At 40.7% G+C, this 22,680-nt stretch overlaps 1 protein-coding gene across 1 annotated transcript in view; it reads left to right on the top strand.

The window, feature by feature from the left end:
• The first annotated feature begins 375 nt into the window (after nucleotides 1-375).
• Nucleotides 376-22,680, top strand: part of CLIC4 (chloride intracellular channel 4) — a 57,582-nt gene continuing 35,277 nt past the window's right edge. Inside the window, exon 1 of the mRNA XM_079777217.1 lies at nucleotides 376-631. Within this exon, the coding sequence (XP_079633343.1) occupies nucleotides 560-631 (72 nt within the window). The 5' untranslated portion in view covers nucleotides 376-559. The remainder of the gene's footprint in view (nucleotides 632-22,680) is intronic.

Genomic DNA, 22,680 nt, shown 5'->3' with positions numbered 1-22,680 from the left:
CCAGGCGGACAGGAGGCATGAGGTCACCTGGCGCACCGCCAGGAGCAGCTGCGTGGCCGCGCCCGCGCAGCGGCGGGAGGCGGTGTCAGGCTCAGGCTGAGGCTCCGGCCCCCGCCCTGGGATGGGTGGTTCGGAGACCCGCTCACAGCCGGCGTCTAGGCCACGCCCCCGAGCCTGGGCCACGCCCCCTTGTCGGTCTCCCTCACCCGAGGCCACGCCCCGGGGCCCGGCAGTCCCATTTCCTCCAGCGAGTTCCGAGACTCCGGCCTGGGCCCGCTCCCAACGAGGCCACGCCCCAACAGGCCCCGCCCCCTCCGCCCTAACAGGCCCCGCCCCTCCGCCCTAACAGGCCCCGCCCCCCGTGGCTAGAAGCCGCTCGGGCTGCGGCCGCCCCGGAGTCGCGCGCGAGGCGTGGGGTGGTGCTGAGCGGCAGAGGCTGAGGCGAGCTCTCCGCCCGGACCGTCCAGGAAGGCGCCGCGCGGCGGGAGCCCACGCCGAGCATCCCCGGAGCAGAGGCAGCCGCCGCTACCGTTGTCCGCGGAGTCTCGTCGAGCCGGCCATGGCGTTGTCGATGCCGCTAAACGGGCTGAAGGAGGAGGACAAAGAGCCCCTCATTGAGCTCTTCGTCAAGGTGAGCGCTTGCCTGCCGTCCGCCCCGCCGAGTCCCCAGCGCCCGCGGGGCTGCCGGGGGCGGGGTCCCCGGGCGGCGTCTTGAGCCCCCGCACCCCGAGGCGCTCCCCGTGGCGCCCGGCACCCGGGGCTGAGGGGCAGCGCCGCTCGCGCCCCCGCCCTTTGTGTCGGGCTCGCCCGCTCCTTCCCGCCGCCGAGGTCGGTCCCGGGAGCCAGAGGGGGACCCGGACCCCCGAAAACGAGCACTCGGGGCCGGTCGTCCCCGCCTCCAGCCTCTCCGGTGCCGGCGGTCGCCAGACCGTGGTCCCGCGTCCGGGTGGGACTGGCTGCTCCCCGTCGGGCCCCCGAGCCCCCGGGGCCAGGGCGGGGGTGCGTCCGGTCACCGGCCTCCGCCTCGCGCGGGGCCCCGACCCCCCGCTCCCCCCAGCAGAAGCCTCGAGCCAGGGGTGCGATGAACGGAACTTCTCGGGCGCTTTCCGAAAGAACATTCCTCTCCTCCCCGCGGGTGTGACACTAACTTCAATTTCCCATGCGATCTTAATTCCTTCCTTTTTTTAAAAAAAGAGCAGACATTCCTGGCTTCCGGAAAAGCCCGAGATTCCCAGCTTGGGTTTTCCTGCTTTGGGTATTTTACCACCATCTGGTTTTCTTGTTTCTCAGACGCGGAATGTTTCGTCTGATGCAACATTTTGGCTGCTCCCCTCGGCGTCGCTGCCTCCGGGGAAGGTTGTGCTCTTTTGTTTGGAAAGACAAACCGAGGAGGGAAAGGACTCATAACTTGCTTGGGCTTTAAAGGGTCGATTCCCCCCTCTGGTCTCCTTAACTCTTACATCCTGGAATCACCTTATTTGCTCACCAATGCCACCCCTGCCCCTTTCTTTGTTTTCTTTAATATTTTTCATGTGAGCAAAGGAGAGAGGAGAAGTTAGAAACATCTGGATCCAGCTGCCTTCCTCAAAACTTCTGTAAGCCGGGTGCAGGAGGCAGCTGATCCATGATACTCTCTCATCGAGGTTTCTATCTCCCTCTCCTTCCTCTCTTAAATCAATAAAAATATATTTAAAAAATTCTTAAAACTCCTCTAGATTCTCTTAGTCACTTACTTCAGCAGACTCATTCAAAGCTGGGCTGGGAAGGAATGTTAACAGGAATCCAGAACAATTTTGTTCATTTTTTCCTGCGTTTTTATTTTAACGAAGGGAAGACGCGGAAGGGTGTGTTTGAGGCATGGAGAGAAGAACTGATCTGCAAGTGATCGGAACAGTGTCTGTTTTAGGATTTTGTTTAGGTTACCAGTTTTAGAAAGATTAACTGAAACAGGAGATAGGTATAGAAACCCCAGAATATCTTAAAAGAGTCTCAGTTACTTTGGGTGGCAGATAAGAGTATTCAGAGGTGCAGAGAATGTAGGAAGGAAGCTGAAATAAGAGAAAGAGTGGAAGGCAGCATTGAGAAGGGGGGTGGGGGTCAGAGATTAGTGTTAAATTTTTTTACTGAGCTAGGAATAGGAAGGAATTTCCATAAACTCAAAAACAGTATATCTACTAAAAATCTAAAAAAAAATGTTATCCTTAATGGTGAAACTTTTGAAGTAGCATTAAATTTAGAATCTATAAGGATACTATCAGTAATGGTTTCTTTTCAGTATTTTATTGGCGGTCCTAGTCAATACAATACTAGTAAGACAAGAAAAATAAGGTGTATAATTTATTTATTTTTAAATTTTATTAATCTTTTACAGAGAGAAAGGGAGAGAGAGAGTTAGAAACATCAATGAGAGAGAAACGTCAATCAGCTGCCTCCTGCACACTCCCCACCGGGGATGTGCCCGCAACCAAGGCACATGCCCCTGACCAGAATCGAACCTGGGACCCTTGAGTCTGCAGGCCAATGTTCTATCCACTGAGCCAAACCGGCTAGGGCAAGGTGTATAATTTAGAGAGGAAGAGAGCAATGCTTAATGCTCTGCTTACTATTTTCTTTTATATTTTTATTGATTTTTAGAGAGAAAGGAAGGGGCGGGGGGAGAGAAACATCAATCAGCTGCTTCCTGCATGCCCCCTACCTGGGATTGAGCCGAAATGGGGCATGTGCCCTGAATGGACTGAACCAGCAACCTCTCCGTGCATGGGACAGTGCCCAGTAAACTGAGCCACTCTGGCCAGGGCCCTGCTTACTATTAATTTAACCATTAAATTAGAAGGAGAGGCCCGGCTGGTGTTGCTCAGTGGTTGAGCCTTGACCTGTGAACCAGGAGGTCATAGTTTGATTCCTGGTCAGGGCATATGCCCCGATTGTGGGCTTGATCCCCAGTAGGGGTCGTGTAGGAGGCAGCTGATCAATGATTCTCATCATTGATGTTTCTATTTCTCTCTCCCTCTTCCTCTCTGATACCAATAAAAATATTTAAAAAAAAAGGAGAGGAACATGATGCCTTGTTTCCCAAATTTGAGTCATTTGCATACCCCTTCCTAGCTTTCCGTATTTGTGTTAGATCAGTATTATGATATTATTGTTTACTAAATACAATTCACTTTTTAAAAAATCCTCACCTGAGGATATGTCTTTTGATTTTAGAGAGAGAGGAAGGGGGCGAGAGAGAAACATGGGTGGAAGAGAGAACCATCGATTGGTTGCCTTCTGCAGGTGCCCTGATTGGGGATCAAACCCTCAACCTAGGTATATGCTCTGACTGGGAATCGAACCTGCAACTTTTGGTGTACAGGATGACACTCTAACCAACTGAGCCACTTGGCCAGGGCTCTACAACTCACTTTTTAAAAAACAGCTTATCCTTAAGTGATAATTCCTGTGAAACTATGGATTAGGTGTGATGATTATATTATAAAGATAAAAAAGTTTGTGAACCAGCTAAAAGCATCCTGTTTATCACTAGTTGTAAGCCTTTCTCACTGGCCTTAGTGGCAGAGAATCAGGGTTCAAGTCACATTTCTTCTTCTTCTTCTTCTTTTTTTTTTTTGTTAATCCTCACCCAAGGATTTTTTTCCATTGATTTTTAGGGAGAGTGGAAGAGAGAGGGAAAGACAGAGAGAAACGGCCAGGGCCCAAGGAGATTGCAACCAAGTTATGTGCCCCTGACCGGGATCGAACCTGGGACCCTTTGGTCGTCAGGCCGACGCTCTATCCACTGAGCCAAACCAGCTAGGGCTCAAGTCACATTTCTTGACTCACTGGCTTGGTTTCTCTGGGCAAGTTGTTTTCCCTCTCTGAGACTTACTTTCGTTTCCGAAGTAAAAGGCGAAATGTTTTCTGTTGCCCTTAGTACTGATGTAAACCAGGAGAGTTGTTGCAAAGGAGAAAAAAGGTAGGGGGGCAGATAAATTGTGGTAAAGAGTATGTTTCATTTCTTCTCAAAACCTATGTGCGGGAAATGCAAACGGGGGAAAATACCTTTGTAAATAGAGTTATTTTGAAAGCAGTGAGGGGGCAGAGGCCATGGTTGTCCAAAGTGGTATTTTAAACCGTATTAATTATTCTGCCAAAAGGTTTCTGTAGCAGAAAACTGTTACCTAGCCCTAGCCGGTTTGGCTCAGAGGATAGAGTGCGGGGACTGCGGACTGAAGGGTCTAGGGTTCAATTCCGGTCAAGGGTACATGCCTGGGTTGCAGTCTCAGTCCCCAGTAAGGGGCATGCAGGAGGCAGCCAGTCAATGATTCTCTCATTGTTGATGTTTCTATCTCTCCCTCTCCCTTCTTCTCTGAAATCAATACAAAAAATAAATGAAAACTATTATCTAAACTTAAAGCCCCAGTGAAAAACATTGAGCCTACCTAAATTTAGGTAGCTTTAAATTTAAGAGAAACAGGCTAGGATCTTCCCAACTAGTGTGACTGGACGCAAAGCTGCATTTCCCTTCCTGGGGAATATTGTTTTTGGAATCTTTTGCCCATGAGCCCAGTGACTCCCCATCCCCTGTATATCAGCAGTTGTCTATTTTTGTGTGTTTACCTCAACACTGTTAGGACAGGAACCTTCCCAGCAGTAGAGAGGCTTACAAAGGCAGTCATCCTCAGCAGTGAGGATGCCCACTTCCACCACCCCGAGGGACGTGGTAGGCGTTTATATTTTGGTAACACCAGTCCCAGTTGGGATCTACCGACCAAGAGGGTGAAGTTCAAACTCTTTAGCAAGGTCTTATCTGACTGCCATCTGGGTTTCTAATCCAATTTGTTCACTTATTGTGTGTTTCAGGACATGTTGCTTAAGCCTTTCGTGCCTCATCTGCACAGTTGAGTTCTTAATAGACCAAACTCATGGGATTAAATTAGTGAATATATATGGCACAGAACAGTGAATAGTACACAGTAAGCAAGTCAATGCTAATTGTGTGTTATTTTGAACCTGGTACCCTTCAGGCTGCAGTCTGATGCTCTATCCACTGAGCCAAACTGTCATTTTGTATGTACATATTTAGTTACAGATCCTCCTATTAGATAGTAAGGAATTGGGGTGGTGGTGGTTAAAAAGAAAGGAAGGAAGGAAGGAAGGGAAGGAAAGGAAGGAAAGAAGAAAGGAAGAAATCTTGTGCAGAGTGGCTTAACACATAAGAATGGCTGTTTCTTATAGATTTTTGGCAGGGTTTCTAATGTGCTTGGACCCTGGGGCAAGACTGCTTGGCTTGGATCTGGCTTCCAGGAGTGTCAGGCAAATTTTATAAGTACTCAGTGCCTTATTTTCCTGATCTCTAATATCAGGATATAATAATGACAATTTTAAAGGGTTCCTTAAGGGATTAACTAGTAATCTGTGTTTATTTGGGATTAACTAGTAATCTGTGTTTTTTTTTCCTGTTAATCCTCACCCGAGGACGTTTTTCCATTGGTTTTTAGAGAGTGGAAGGGACAGGGAGAGACAGAGAAACATCGATGTAAGAGAGAGACACATAGATTGGTTGCCTCCCGCACGTGCCCCGATCTGCAACCAAGATTCGTGCCCTTGACCAGTAATGGAACCCATGACCCTTCAGTCCCAGGGTTGACGCTCTAACCACTCAACAAACTGGCCAGGGCAGACAGTATATTATTCTTAAGTGTGGCCTTCACCTGGCCAGGTTGTTCAGTTGGTTGAGTCACATCCCATACAACAAAAAGGTTTTGGGTTAAATTCCAGGTCAGGGCACATTCCTAGGCTGCAGGTTTGATCAGGTTGGGGTGCTATGGGAGGCATCCTATTGATGTTTCTCTCAAACATCGATGATTCTCTGTCCCTCTCCCTCTCTTTCTCTCTCTCTCTCAAAAAAAAAAAAAATATCTTCAGGTGAGGATTACAAAATAATGTGGGCTTCATTACTGTAGTAGGATTCAGGGACTCTGTAAATCCTTGAAATTACTTAGAAGATTCTGTGTGAGTTTTTTCCCCACTACAGATTCCTAATCCAAGGATTAAGAACCAGTTTTCTAAAAACAGTAGATGGTGGCATTCTGATTGTCAAGCATAATTCATATAAGTAAGGTATAGAAGGGTTTGGGCTAGATGATCACTAAAGTTACTTCCATCTGATTATCTGTGACTTTTACTGGCATGAGCTAAGTGTTTAATACTGTGTTAAGTACTGTGGGAGTTATAAGAAGCTATTATATATTTCCTATCTTTAGGTATATACATTTTATTGGAAAGAAAACAATACAAGATGGTTTGGAGTCAAGTGTGGTTCACATTAAGTTGGGCTAGGAGATGGTTCAGAAAGATGAAAGTAAGTTTGAACTTGATCTTGAAAAAGTGAGTGAAGTAGGTGGATTGGGAATAGCCAAGAATGGCAGTGTTAGTTATGACATCATCTGTAAACTCCTTACGCAGGAAACAATAGATTGAAACTTGAAAGAAGAAGGATCCAGGAATAAATTAAGTCCATAGTGCCAGGGAGACAAATTATTTAAAAGTTGACTATGAGACTTTTAAAACCTAACTTAGATTTTTGCTAATACAATTTGCTAGCCTCGTTTATTTTCCGAACTCTTCCCTGTTCAACAACTATATATTCAACAACTTCCCAGTGGATTTGGGAAGGTGTGAATGGATCATACAGGTGGGCAAACTCTTAGCTGTTTTGCCAGTATAAAGTGGGAGTTCTTTATATTTTGTTTCAAGAGCAGGCTTCAAACCTCTAAAAGCATGGACAAATGAAATAAATTTTCTATAGGAAATGATGCTGAGAACTTTGTTCTAATAATTGAACAAAAACTAACTCAACATCAATAGAGTGCTAGCTTGGATGTAATTGGTTTATCATTCATTTGAGGATTTCAGAAGGGAAAATTCAGGAGATAAAAATGAATGTAAAAAAGTGAAGTGTTCTTGCTAAGTTTTGTCTAAGATGTTACTGAAGATCTAACATTGCTGCCCTAGCCGGTTTGGCTCAGTGTATAGAGCATCAGCCTGTGGACTCAAGGGTCCCAGGCTTGATTCCGGGCTAGGGCACATGCCTGGGTTCCTGGCTCGTTCCCCAGTAGGGGACGTGCAGGAGGCAGCCAATCAATGATTCTCTCTCATCATTGATGTTTCTATGTCTTCCTCTATGAAATCAATAAAAATATATTTTAAAAAAATCTAACATTGCTACTCTTAATAAAGGTGATAATTCCAGTTAAATATAAAACATTTGAGAGAAAGGGACCCCAAATGGAAAAGATACAGGAGACTTCTGAGCCAAGGGGACTGAACACACAAAAAACCTAATGCAGTGTGAAGAATATTAGAAAAGAGGCAATATGGAGGACCTGGCTGTCACTGAAAGTCACATGTGGTTTGGAGGGATGCTTGCAGAGGTGCTTGGAAGTAAGTTAAAGGATGATGAGCAAGATTTTCCCGCTTCCTGTTTCATTAGAGTGTGGAGGCTCACTGGTGTCTCCTAAATAGGGAATCAGTGAGTCCATAAAAGGGAAATGTGTTAGGCAGGATGGCTAGTGTGATTAAGACAGGAATTAAGATTTTGATCAAGTAAGGGAGTAAGTTGGGATGGGTGTGCCTGTTTTAGAGGCTGTTGTAGAGAGTGGAAAGGGAGTTTCTGGAGGAAAATGACATTTAGGCCATGATTACAAATCATCCAAGTATGATTTAACAGAAATCTAAATTTAATTTAGGGCATCGGTTTGTGAATTCTCTTGGAACCTTTATTTTTTTAAATATGTTTTTATTGATTTTAGAGAGAGAGGAAGAGAGAGAGAGAGAAACATCAATCAGCTGTCTTGAGCCCACAACCTGGGCATGTGCCCTGACCAGGAATTGAACTGGCCACCTTTTGTTGGGACGATGCTCAACCAACTGAGCCACACTGGCCAAGGCTCTCTTGGAACTTTTAATCCTGTTGTCCTTTTTTTGAGACTTGGCTTTTATCCCTCAGTGCTCAGTACCAAGTATTGGTACAAAGAATATCCATTCGCCTTATTTGGTTTGTTACTTTCCTTTATTTAAAATATAAAACCAGGAAACTGTATTAGTCTAAATTTATGAAAATAACAACTTAGTGTAGATAAATAAGACTATATCTGATAGTTATGCCAAAGATTTACTAAGAGGACCTTAAATTTTAACGGTAATGTTTTGAAGAAGTAACGATATTAGAAGCAGGGCCATGTTCGTCAAACATATTTTGTCTCAATAGATTCCCCCCCTTTTTTTGGTAATAAAATTATTACTTCTAACTTTACTTGTGAAATAATTCCTTTTTATGAAAAAGATTTAGTTTTCATTATAATAGAACTATAAAAATGTCAGTTATCTGTAATAATCTAAGTATTGAAATTTACCACCATCTAGCATAACTATTTATTGGATGTGTGAGAGAAGAAAAAAAAGAATCTGAGCAAACATTGGAGAATACAATATCAAACAATTCATTGAGAGCAGAGGTAATTAACTTTTAAAGCTATGTGAGTTCTGTGCATGTTTTCCTCCTTTAAAACTACTTTATTCCTCCTTTAGTTACTTTATTTTGGACATGGAGACCAGATGGTAGATTACCAGGGTGAAAGTTCATTAAAAACTAAAGACAGCCAAATTAGTCTGTTGTGCTACTTGGGAAAATGGAAGAGTGGTAGCTGTGAGGCCAGACTACATAGACTAATCGAGAGAAAAAGAAGGCGGTGCCCTGGCTGGTGTTTGCAGCTGTTTGGAGCATCATCCCATGCATCAGAAGATCTCGGTTTGATTCCCAGTCAGAGCACAGGATTAGGTTGTGGATTTGATCCCCTCCCATCCATGTAGCTGTCTCATGTCAATGTTTCTCTCTCTCAAATAAAAAGAAAAAGAAGCTTGCTATTTAAATGAAAATTTGGCTTTGAACATACATATATCCAACACTAAATTGAAAAATTTTTAGCCCTGGCGGGGTTGCTCAGTTGGTTCAAGTATTGTCTTGATATGCCAAGTTTGCAGGTTCGATCCTCCCTGCTCCCCCAATCAGGGCACATACAAGAATTAACCAATGAATGCATAAATAAGTGGAACAATAAAATTGTTGTTCCTTTCCCTCCCTCCCTCTCTGAAACCAATAAATTAAAAAAAATAATTAAAAAAAATTTCAGACAGTCCTAACCGGTTTGGCTCAGTGAATAGAGCGTCAGCCTGCGGACTGAAGGGTCCCAGGTTCGATTCCGGTCAAGGGCATGTACCTTGGTTGCGGGCACATCCCCAGTAGGAGGTGTGCAGGAGGCAGATGATCTATGTTTCTCTCTCATAGATGTTTCTGACTCTATTCCTCTCCCTTCCTCTCTGTAAAAACCAATAAAATATATTAAAAAAAATTTTCAGACATAAACTTATGAAGACTGTGAAGTTTTATATTATTCTAGGTCATGGCATATTTTAGTTAACATAGGAATCTAAAATTTTGGCTTAAAAATTAGGGGTTGTTGATTCTTCATGAAATCATATAGAAATTGTTGCTAATCCTCAATAACAGCCGTCATTTACATTTTGTAATTGTCAGCAGGAGCCTTGATTACAAATACATTAAAAAAAAAAAGGCTTAGCGTAAGTAGTAGCTAACCTTAGTCTTAGTTTAAATATTGGCCCTAAATTTGAAAAAGAATTTTGTTTCCTTTTTGCTTCCTGGTATATTCAGTTGAAGGTATTATGCTCTTTTAAAAATGTTGTTTTTCAATTATAAAAGTTACACGTTTACTGTAGAAAACAGAAAAGCACAAATAAAATAAAAATCACTTAAAACCTTTCTAGAAGTGGCTGCTGTTACTATTTTGTTATATGTCCTTGTTTTCTTTATAAACTGGCAATAATGGTTTTTTTAAAATATTTTTATTGATTTCAGAGAGGAAGGTAGGAGAGAGAAAGAAACATCAGTGATGAGAGAGAATCATTGATCGGCTGCCTCCTACACGCCCCACACTGGGGATTGAACCCGCAACCCAGGTATGTGCCCTGACCAGGAATCGAACCGTGACCTCCCAGTTCATAGGTCGATGCTCAACCACGCCGGCTGGGCCCTGTTTAATCTTTGCTGGAAGAAAGCAAGCTTTTATGTTGTGAAATCTGCCAACACCTAGAATTGCTCATATTATAGATATTTATTAAGTGGTTTGAAGATATGCCCTTTTATGCTCTATAGGAGAAATCTGTTCTGAAAATACAAATTATTTTTTAGTATTAATTGTCCCCTTTAATAGCTATGTAGTAGGTAAGAGATGATTATTTTATAGTTGGAGTATGTAAGATACAATCTTGCCTGGAAACAGTTGATTTCAGTATAGGGATCTTAATAGAAACGATTTTTTGTTCTTAACAATGAGAATAATGGAATTGCCATTAACTGAGATGGGAAGATTAGGAAGAACTAGTTTTGATGGCAGGGGGGCGGGGGGATCAGAAGTTTAGTTTTTGACATGTTAAATTTGAATGTGTTAATGCATGAAACTGTTTTTCCTGGGGTTGCACTACTGTCCAGTGAGCATGTAGTGAAGCCAGTACTACGAACACCTAAATAACACATTCCTATCAACTAGAGCTTTGCTTTACCTTGGTGCAAATTTTTTGGGGGGACAAGGGGAAGAAAAAAGAACTCCTGGAACCTGTTTAGTAGGAGAGGCTTATTTAAAGAAATACGTAAGGACAGTATATAATTAATTACATTAAGGACAAGAACCAGGCATCTTGAGAAAGAATGAGAGGAATCTCAATTTAGATGGGAGCTCTGTGGGGGGCTGAGTAACAGAAAAATGAGGGGTAGAGCATTCCAGGCTGGAGGAATGGGCATGTATAAAGCTGGAGATAAATTCAACAAATTGAGGGTGTGCCTGGAATAGAGAACAAAAGTGAGTAAATAGGTGGGCTGCATCATGGAGGTCCTTGTATGTCATGTGAATTTTATCCTTAGTATAAAGAGCATTTCTCAACAGGGTTTAGGGAAGGGAGTGTCATGGCTTGATTTGCATTTTAAGATGAGTAGTCTGACCACTCTGGAAAATGAATTAAAGAGAGGCAAGAATAGAAACATTGAAAACTAGTTGGACGCCATTGCAATCAATAAAGATGATGGTGGCTTGGATTAGGGTGATGATGGAGAGAAGAGAATGGATTTGAGGTAAATTTTGAAGGTGGAGTCACTAGGAAGATATTGGAGAAGGAGTTGTTTGAGAGAGCAGTGTGAGAAATGACTTAGGTTTCTAATTAGAATCACTGGTTGATGAAGATACCTTTTATTAATATGGAGGGGGAGGAGAGAATTTTCAGTTTTTGACTTGAGTTTGACATGACGGAGATGTCCAGTGATATCTACTAGAAAGTTGGATATACAGATCTTACGCACAGAAAGAAATTTGGGACTTGATATATAGTATTTAAAATGTGGATGCGTGAAGAGGAGGGAGAATGCCCAGGACCAAATTCTGAGGAACTTTCAATACTTAGGGGTTGGGTAATGGAGGAGAAGCTGACAAAGGAGAACAAGGAGGAATTGCAATAGAGCAGTAATGAATGGGAAGATGAAAACTTAAAGAGTGAAGTGCCAAAGAAGCTAGGAGAGGGTTTTAAGAAGGAAGGAGTGACCAGTTGTGTCAAGTAAGATGATTTATCGGCCTGGAAGCATTGGTAACCTTACTACTAATAGCTTTGGAGAGGTGCGGGCAAAGCCATAGTAGAGTGTGTGGAAGAGTGAGTAGGAAGTAAGCGAGTCGCTGTGCAAAACCAACTCGAACAGGAGACTTGGCTAATTAGAAGAGACAGGCTGGTAGCTGGAAGGGGATATATGTCAAGGGAAGTCATTTTTTTTTTAAAGTATGAGCCATAAGAACTATAATTTTGGAAGAAACACTATACGCCATCATGTTAGAAGGGAAGATATTTTCCACGCGTCATAATTCACTGGCTGGGAGATCTGGTGTGTGTACATATATTTAGAATTGATGCTTATTCCCACCGACTTATATTTTTGTTGCATTTCCCAAATGGAGAAGATAGAAGAAATGTATAGAAGAGTATTTCATAGTTAATTAAAATAACATAAACATTTATGGGGTGCTTGCTATGTATTAATTCATTTGATTGCTCTTTAATAAAATGTTTGCTGAAGGAGTATCCAGAAGCTTCCCCCACCCCCTCTGCACAGGACTGGTTCCAGAGGAGGCTGGTGGGAAAAGAAGAAACATTTTGGGAAAAGCAAATGCTTATTAAATTCATAGAAATATGCACACAAGAAGCCAGAGAAATAGGCTGAGAGTATAATGCAAGTCATTGGGTTCAGTTCATATTTGCTGTTTTGATTTAGTGCCTCAAAACTACTCTTATTTTAGATTGAAATGAACAGATTTACTTTTTTTCCCCCTTGCAAAAGAGATCAAATGGAGAATCCACAACTATGATCTGGCCCCACGTATGTGTCTTGACTGCCGCTAGGATAAAGACTTGCAGTCTTTGTCCTGAAGACTCAGCAGGGACCCCTATGCTTCATGATGGGGTTGCTTTGGTATTGCTTGTAAAAAGGTTCAGAAGTCACACCCAGGGAATGGTTGTTGACTTGAAATATCATTTGTGTTCCCCATGTAAGGCACTAAGTAGTAGCCTATTTCAGAGTTGAAGATGGTTAGAATTAATATTTCAAGAAGGCAATTGAGTTGTCATTTGGAAGAGTGGATATTAGTGTTATGTTGTCATAGTGTAGTGATTAAGAGCATGGTGTCTGGAGCCATGTACAGTGTTTCAATCCTAGTTCTACCTTTCACTAGCTCAGTGGTCGGCAAACTCATTAGTCAACAGAGCCAAATATCAACAGTACAACGATTGAAATTTATTTTGAGAGCCAAATTTTTTAAACTTAAACTATATAGGTAGGTACATTGTTATTAACTTAATTAGGGTACTCCTAAGCTGGCCTCTGCTAAAAACTCAAGGGGCCAAAGAGCCGCATGTGGCTCGCTAGCCACAGTTTGCCGACCACTGCACTAGCTGCTTTAGTGTCTCCACTGGGGTAATCGTATCTACCTCGTGGGCTTTTGTAAAGATAAAAGAGTTAATCTGAGAAAAGTTCTTAGCGTTTGACACATAGTGAGCATTGTCTTATTATTCTTCCATGGGCCTTTTGGAATGCTGAGTTAAGATTGTATTGGCCCACACTACTTTATATATTCAATTTATGTGGTTTCAATCTCCAGGATGTTACTAAGAGAAGCATCTGCCAGGCTGTCCCTACAAATAGGTGGGGTTTCCATTTTTAATCAGAAGAGCAGGTTTAGTGCAAAAAATGTCCAAGATTAGACTTGAATTTATCCCTGAATTAACTTCAGTGAACCATAATCCAGCCGACACATACTAGGTAACTAAAGGATAGTTAGATTGGACTCTGCCGTCTTAGACCATCTGCCTCAGCAACTCTTTCTGGACTTGCAGCTAAAGCTGAGAGTTCATTTCAGTAGAATGTTTTCCTTGTCTCCTTTCTTTCCAACTCCTCCTCCCCCCCACCATCCCCTGACTTTTTGAGAGCACAAAAGAAGTAAAGTATAGTCTATGGCAGGCGTCCTCAAACTACGCCCCGCGGGCCACATGCGAGTGTTTTTGCCGTTTTGTTTTTTTTACTTCAAAATAAGATATGTGCGGTGTGCATAGGAATTTGTTCATAGTTTATTTTAAACTATAGTCCGGCCCTCCAACGGTCTGGGGGACAGTGAACTGGCCCCTGTTTAAAAAGTTTGAGGACCCCTGATCTATGGCATGTAGATGGGATCTAGTGGTTTTGCAGAAGTCCTTTTGAATTACGAATTTTGACATATATATTTCACTTATTTCCCTGTGCTACTACATTTTACTGGTTTTTTAAAAAAATATTTTTGTTGATTTCAGAGAGGAAGGGAGAGAGAGAGAGAGAGAAACATCAATGATGTCATAGAATCATTGATTGGCTGCTCCTGCATGCCCCGCACTGGGGATCGAGCCCATAATCCAGGCGTGTGCTTTTTTCCCCTCTTCGGGCATGTGCTCTTGACTGGAATCAAATGCAGGGCCCTTCTGTCCGCAGGCTGACGCTCTATCCCCTGAGCCAAACCAGCTAGGGCTCTTTTTTAATATATTTTTATTGATTTCAGAGAGGAAGGGAGAGGAAGATAGACATCAATAATGGATGAGAGAGAATCATTGATAGGGTGCCTCCTGCATGCTCCCTACTGGGGATCGAGCCCATAACCCGGGCATGTGCCCTTGACTGTAATCGAACCTGGGACTCTTCAGGCTGATGCTCTATCCACTGACCCAAACCGGCTAGGACCAGAAGGTGACTTTAAAAGCCTTCATTTTATAATAATTTTGTAAGCTTTTTGAAACTACTTAATTATTCCTATGTAAGATAGAGTATACTGATATATAAAAATGAACAGTAGGTTTTTTGCTTTTCTGTTAAAGTTAGAATAATAATCATAAGATAATAGATAGTAGTAAGTGCACATTATGGTCCAGGCACCAAAACATATGTGCCAAGCCTTTACATATGTTAGCTAATTTAATCCTCATATAAACTCTGAAATAGGTGCTGCCAACACTACATTGAAGCTCGGAGAGGTCCTTGCTTGTGTGTAGTCGTGGGCTAGTCAGTAGCAGTATTGGAATTTGCACCAAGGTCTTTGTGACTTGGAGCCTAACTCTTAACCACTAAGAGTTGTCGTTTTATCTTGTTTATATTCTTTTTCTCTATTTGAAAGTTGAATTTTAGCTACCAGAGTTACTATTTGCTCTTTTCAGTCATCCTGCAAAATAAATAAATAAATCAGATTGTTTAAGTATACTTCTAAAACATGCTAACAACCAGTGAGTCTTGATGGCTCTTTAAGTGAGTTTGGTTGCTTACAGTTTTTGGTTACATTGGAAAGGAAACTGTAAAATTTCCATTACCTCACCTCTCTGCATTTTTGGGCCTGGTTAATTAGTATTTTATAAAGTCTTTAAAAAGCGTTATTTATAAACTTGTTAAGGAACTTGACCATCACATTTGATTTTAGAATTTTTTTTCCAATTTATAAGTGTCAGAGCAGTCGAAGTTAAAAAAAAAAAAAAGGACTAAATTGTTAATTGTGTGTGTGTGTGTGTGTGTGTGTGTGTGTGTGTGTGTGTAACCTCTCCCTTTAGAGGAGCCTACACTACTAATCTTCGCATTGTTGATAGAAAAAAAGCAAGGAAGTTTCTTTTTGTGGAGAGAGGAAATGGCTGTTAGTTCGGGACTTTATCCATATTAGGTATAAACTAAATATAGACGTGTAATCCAGGAGTGAAGTCACATCTATAAAGTTTCTTAAGCAGAGCTAATGAGATCAGCCAGTGCTTTGGGATCTGGGTGTTTTTGTTTGTTTGTTCTTTTTATTTAACTTTTGGCTACTTAAACAGTTACCAAACTGTTGAGTCCTGTGGTCTGCTTCCCATTGTCCCTCAAAAAACCCAAACCATTTATTTACAAGGGATCTTTCTAAAAAACAAAAAACACCCTGCTTTGTGTATAACCACTTGCTTATTCCTCTTTTTGAAGCAGATCGTAATGTTTCTTTAGGCTTTTTTTTGTGTTTTTTTTTTTTTTACCTATGGTTATTTTCGTATCATCAGTTCTTTTTTTAGTTATTTTTATCCCTAAGTCTTTTTCACATATTTTTACTGTGAGGCTAGACTCTTGTTGTCTAGTGTAAAAAAACATGTTTTACTTCGTGTTTTCTTGGTTTATTCAGTTTTAGGTCAGATCTCAGTGTGGTCAAGTGGCAATAGGATTCTTCTGCTTGATTGGTTATAGATACTATAGAACAGAATGAAGGAATCAGTCTCCTGTTTATGGCCAAAACTCATGTTCTCAAATAAGGACTTTTAAAAGCCCCCAAAAGCATTGTTAAAATAACTGTTTTCAGCTTTTGTGTGTGCCGAAAACATTCAGGCACTTAGAAGCGTGCTATGCTTCTGAGGAGAATGATATACTTTTATGACATATTTTACTAGAAACATTTGGAACATAATTAAAAAGTTGCCTTCCTAAATTGAGTTCAAACATCTTCCAAACCCTTCCCTGGCCCTCAGGAGAGCTAATCCTCCTACTATTTGTCTGGAGCACTTTGTGCGTTTGCATGTTCTGCCACTCCTCTGAATTATTTTTCATCCTCTGTGTTCTAGGCAAGACTGTGAATTCCAGGAAATCAGGGATCAGGACTATTTTCTTTATCTTTTATATCTCCCACCTAACATAAATCTTGTTATTATAGGAAATAACTCATTAATTCAGTAAATATCTCTTAGTGTTTGTTTTTGAGAAAATTGGTATGCATAGTCTGGGGATAAAAGCATGTAGAAGAGAGTATTGTCTGTTTCTGGTGTTGTCTTATACCAGAGATAAAAATAATATTCCGTTGTTGAATTTAAGACATATAATTTGCTTACTAGACTGATAGCCATTGATCTAAACTTAATAGATTGGTTTAGAGGTCTAGAATCTTCAAATTACATAATGGAATATGAGGTTCAAATTCTCGTCTGTAAAGTGTGTGTGTGTGTGTCTTAGGAGTGATGTGATGTTCAATCTAATCCAGATTCATTTTATATGCTAAAGTAGGTGTTTAGGCTGAGACAGAAAGTTGAGATTTCAGAGTCAGATCCAGATAATTAAATTCTCATAATTAGCAGCAGTTTATTAGATAACACATATAAATGGAGCCACTAAAAATTCTCAGTGACAATGGGAGCAATTTGCCAGAAAGGTGAAAACTATTTCAAGAGTGAATATTTTCAGTAGAAAATATAGTTTCCAAATGAACAACCTGAAAGATAAAGGGAAGGTTTTGTTTGTTGTGTAAAGTAAAAAAGATACAGAACTATTCTCAGTTAGAATTTGCCTTTATCATATTTAAGGCATCTGTGCATGGAAACGATAAGCAAAAATTTTAATAGTAAGCAAGGTATCTAGTACTGTTAAGATATTTTAAATTTATTTTAGGCCAGCTAAAAAGAGAGGCAAGGATTCTGAATGTTAACTTTTCAGTTTCAATGTATTGCTGAGTATATAATTTAAAAGAACAAACTTTGTAATATATTTTAATGAGAATTTTAAACATGGATAATTCAAAATAAAATACCAGTGAAAGATTCATGTTTATTGAGTGCTCATATTTTATATTAAAACATTCTATAGCATTTTCATGACTGCAGTTTTTCATTGTTCATTGTTATCGTTATTAATCCACTGTTTGTAGTCATTTAGAGGTCCAAAATTTAACAAACAATACTGTGATGTGTACCTTTATAGCCAATATTTTTGTACAGAATAATATAATGCAATTCTGTTCTTAAAGTCCCTTACATATCTCATTTATCCTCTGAATTCTTTGTTTTGTTAATTGATAGTGAAAGGAGGTGGGGGGAGAGGAGAAAGCAAGAGAGAGAGACATCTATGTGAGAGAGACACATTGACTGGTTGCCTCCTGCATGTGCCCCCACTGGGGGCGGGAGCGAACCCCTCAACTCAGGTGCATGCCCCTGACTGGGATATGAACCCATGACCCTTGGGTGTGTGTGGAATGGCTGTAACCATTGCACCACACTGCCCAGGGCTAGCCTCTGAATTCTTTCTTTTCTTTTGTTTACCAAAAGTGTAAACTCTTAAAAACAAACAACTTTCTGGAGAATTTAGATTTTTTTTTTTATGAAAGGACAAACGGATTTGTTTACTCTACTGCTGAATTCTTTGTGGAATTTCTAGGTCTGGGAACTTGCTTATAAAGAGAAATAGCCCTTACCCATTAAAGTTAGGTAGCTGCCACAGCACAGGTCTGGGAAGAGTATTTTTGAACACTTAATTGTTTTCTCTCACTCCCAGGACTCTTTTTCTGAGTCTAGTTTGTACTATGCATGTGTATTTTTAAACTGCTTTTAGGGAAAGTGGGCTGCTGGATTTTGACTTACGTGAGAATTTTACCCACCCACAATGTATGTGGCTTCTGCTGATAGACAAGGGAAGGCTGGCAGTGAATTTATCTTTGGTGAGAAGATGTTTAAAGAATAAGGCTTAGTGAAAAAATTTGAGGTAAAAATTTTTCTGTATGTGACCAAAGTGAGAGTAAGTAATTTTAAAGGGCACATGTTTATTTTTAATAGCAGAATCATGCCTTAATATAATGAACACATTGGTTTTCTTCATTCCTGAAATTAACTCCTTTAAATGTCAAGCAGTTAAATTCTACTGAGTTTTATCTGAAATTGTCTTGATTTCACTTGATTTTCAGCTAACCTCCAACTTCAGATTTTAGGACTCCCTCTCTCTGGCTGTCTTTTTGATGGTGTTCTACCTTATTTTCCAGTGGTGATGGTGGCTCTTAACTCTGTCCTTTGGTTCTTCAAGCCAGCAACATTGTGAATTTTCCATTGGAGTTTTAGCTGCCCCGCATGGCACAAGGTTAAAAGAAAAACGTTGGGGCAACTTGTCTACTCTATTTCCTTTTTTCCAAGCGTCCCCTCCCACATCTGCCTGCTTTTTGTTCATTCTCCAGTGCTGTCAAGTGGGCTATTTTTGTCTGGAAGCTGTCACTGCTGTGGGGCAGAGGGTTGATCCTGTGGGACCTACGTGGTCATACTCGAAGCCTACAATTGATTTTTTTAAAAAAATTGATTTCAGAGAGGAAGGAAGAGGGGGGGAGAGAGAGAAACATCAATGATGAGAGAGGAGCCATTGATCAGCTGCCTCCTGCACACCCCAAACTGGGGATCGAGCCCACAACCTGGGCATGTGCCCTCGACCAGAATTGAACCCGGGACTCCTCAGTCCGTAGGCCAACGCTCTAGCCACTGAGCCAAACTGGCCTGGGCTGAAATTGATTTTTTAAAATTAACTTTATAATTTTAGAATAGTTTTATATTTATAGAAAAATTTCAAAAATAGCACAGAGTTCTCAAATTGATTTTAAAAGAAAATGTTTCTAAAATATATTAATGTTTCCATGACTTCTTAAAGTGCTGAATTTAACTGCCAGTTAATGTCAGCATTCTGAACACTAACTCAGTCATGCAGCAATTGCCTCGGAGCTCGTGGGCTGGGTACGACTACTTTTGCCTTTCTGCTGCAGTGGCCTCTGTTGTTATGCTTTCTGAGTCTAGATCTCCTTTGTGTGTGTGCATGGGTGCGTGTATGTTTAGATGTGTTTTCTATTTTTTCCTTTGCCGACTTAGTTCTATTGATGCAGCCCATTTCCTTTAATTTTCTATTGTAATCTGTTGTGGTTGGCTAAGCCAGATAAGCAAACTTGTTAAAATTTGTTTGAAATAAGAATAAATAATTTCTGAGAGCTTGAATGTTGAGTTGATGGGTCAAGTACATGACCATTGGTTATACAATGGTTTTTCAGAGTTTTTTTTCCTCATGTTTAATATGATAGCCACTAGCCACATGTGGCTATTGAGAGCTTGAAATGTGTCTAGCTTGAATTGAAGTGTACTATAAGTCTAAAATATACACCAGATTTCAAAGGTTTACTACAAGAAAAGAATGTAATAACATTTTTTGTTGATTACATGTTGAAATGATATTTTAGATAATATTAAATTAAATTAAAAATTATTTAAATTAATTTTGCCTGTTTCTTTTTTAAAAAATAGAGCTACTAGAAAATTTAAAATAACATCTGTGGGTTACATTATGGTGGTTGTAGTTCAGGTAATTTATCTTACTTGATGGGTGATGTCCTTATGAGTGAGATGGTGGTTGTACCATATGAATCATGAAGCTAAGCCTGTGAGATTCCTGCAACTCTTTCTTACCTCGGTGTAAGAAACTGTAAAAGTGGTAGGTAGCACGGACCCAGGGTTCAGATTTCAGTTCTGCCACTCCTCATTGTATGGCCTGTGGCGAGTTACTTGGTTTCTCTAAATCTGTTTCCTTATCTGAAATATGAGGAAAACGACAAACTTACTTCATATGATTATTGTGAGGAATAATATATATGAATCACTTTCATACAGTACATATCACGTGACAAACTTTAAGTTAGCCGGTAGCTATTAACTAGTTTCCAGGCAATTTTGGCAACATTCACTTACTGTAATTGAGTCTTATAGGGAGTAGATTCAGGGTTGATCCAGTCAGGAGAAAGGTTATATACCTTTGGCCATCTTTTTCTTAAAATTGATTTTTAGAGAGCAAAACATCGATGGGCTGCCTCCTGCACCTCCCAGGATTGAGCCCGCAACTCAGGCATATCCCCTGACGGGGAATCTAACCAACAACCTTTCAGTGCATGGGAGGAAGCCCAACCAACTGAGCCACACCGGTCAGGGCTGGCCATCTTTTTCCCTTGTCATTCAGTATTTTTATTTTTAATCCTCACCTGAAGATACATTTTCATGGATTTTTTAGAGAGGAAGGGAGAGAGAAACATTTATATAAGAGAGAAACTTAGGTATGTGCCCTGACCCAGAATAGACCCCTCAACCCTTTGGTGTACGGGACGACACTCCAACCAAGTGAGCCATTGGGACAGGGCTGTCATTCAGTATTTTTAATTGTATGGCTTATAATTTGCTCTGAAGAGTCGTTTTTGCTCCTCTTGTTTTAGGTTTTTGAGGGGGGAATGGAAACTTCTCAGAACTTTTTTCATTATGGTTCTGTTGTGCTTAGACGGAAAGTCTGGTCATTGTATATCTGACACTTTGTTTTAATAAAGTATTCCTGCTGAAACATTTCAGGTTTGATTTTAATACAGATAGAGCCGTTGTTTTCATTTTCAGCATATGCTTCAGCTATGTAGCAGACAAAAGTACTCCGTAGGATCTTTTTTAACTGTCATTGCTAGTTCAGTTAGTGGTTTTTGACTATTTTGCATTCAGCATTTTTTTAAAGCAATATGAAGGAAAAAGCAGGTCTGTTGTATTTAAGCAGTTGACTGTTTTGGCAGTGATTAGGGACAAGAAGATTATCATGAGTAAACATTTGGAATATTTTCTTTAAATTTGTTTCTTAAATAAAGAAGACAAAACAGTCCAGAGGTGTGGGTTTTCTTTTTAACTTGCAACAAAGTGTAGACACACTCACCCCTGTCTTGAGGCTTTCCTCTAACAAGTTGTTCAAACCAGAAATCTAAGAGTTATTTGATTTCTTTCTTTCCCTCACTTCTCACATCCAAACCATCCACAAGTCTTTAGGGTTATACCTTCCGAATTCAGTTTAATCTATGCATTTTTTTTCCACCTCCATTGCCTCTATCTAATCCAGGCCACATTTCTCTGTGACTGCTGCAGTAGGTCTCCCAGCTTCCGTTCTTCATCAGCTCCTTGCCCCCAACCTGTTTTCCATATGGTAGCAAGTGTTATTTATTGTCTGAAAATGGAAATTGGATTGTATGCTCACGTCCCCACCCACCAAAACCCTTCAGTGGTATCCCATTACCCCATTCTGTAGTACCCCCTTCCCCCCAAGCTCCATGAAGTCAGGAATATGTTTTTTACTTGGCATATACTTTGTTACTGAGCACTTACCACATGCTGGGCTTTATTTTAAGAGATTTTCATATATTAACTCATTTAGGCTAATAATATCTCTGTGATGTAGATATTATTCCCCATTTTACGTGTAAGGAAACTGAGTCGCAGAGATGTTAAGTAATATGCCCAACATCACACAAGTGGTTAAGTAGAAGAACCCCTGTATTAAACCAGGCACTCTGCTCCCAGAGTCCTTGCTGTTAATCATTGTGTTCAATGACTTCTTTCTATACAGTAGGTACCTGGTAAACGTTTTTCCAATGAATGAATAAATTGTTCCCCTGTAAGCATCAAATTCAAACTCCTTAATTTGGTCTAGAAAGTCTTTCTTGGTCTGGCTCCTGCCAGTACCACTTTTCTCTCGTACTCACTGTGGTCTAGTTGCATCGGCTCTTTCTCATTCTTTAGGTGTAAGATCTTTTATGACCATGTTATCTAAAGTCGGTACTCCTTGTCCTCTCTCTCAGTACTTTGGTTCCCTTTAGGCCCTTATTGCAGTTTATAATTTTTAACTAGATATATTAATTATCTGTTTCTTCCAGTGCTTGGGAGATAGTAAGTATGTGTGGCATGTTGAATAAATACCTCCGGGTCCCGGGCAAGGAGGTGTTCTATAAGATGTTCTGTGAAGGAGAAGAGAGCCCATAGCTTGAGCTTCAGTGGCAAATGCTAACCAGACCACTGAAATCCCAGATCAAAGTCTACGTGACAGCCCATGGAAAACAGAATTAGTTGTAAGCCAACCAGAGCCCTGGAATGGCTGTATCTCCTTCAACTTCAAATATTGGAGTTTTCTTTTTCATTTCTTACCACAGTTAAGTATTTCATTCTTGCTAGTCTTCATTGGAGATAAGTGGTGATATTACTTTGGGTGCTTATGATTGTGAGTAACAGCAAACATCACCTCAAATTGTCTTTAACCATGAAGGAAATGTATGTAAGAAAGAAGTGTAGTAGGAGGACTGGCTTCCGTCTTTGTGATTCTCTTGGCTTTGTCTTCTTTTAGTGTTGGTTGTATCCTCAGGCTACTATCAAGCTGGCCACAGCAGCCATAGCTCTCACATCCCAGGGTTTTCTCTTCCTGTGATTTTTGTCTTAAGA

The sequence above is a fragment of the Cnephaeus nilssonii genome (assembly GCF_951640355.1).
Source record: "Cnephaeus nilssonii genome assembly, chromosome: 7".
NCBI classification, from domain to species: Eukaryota; Metazoa; Chordata; class Mammalia; order Chiroptera; family Vespertilionidae; genus Cnephaeus; species Cnephaeus nilssonii.
Note: the sequence above shows the minus strand (reverse complement) of the source record. Positions and strands in the feature narration are given on the sequence as shown.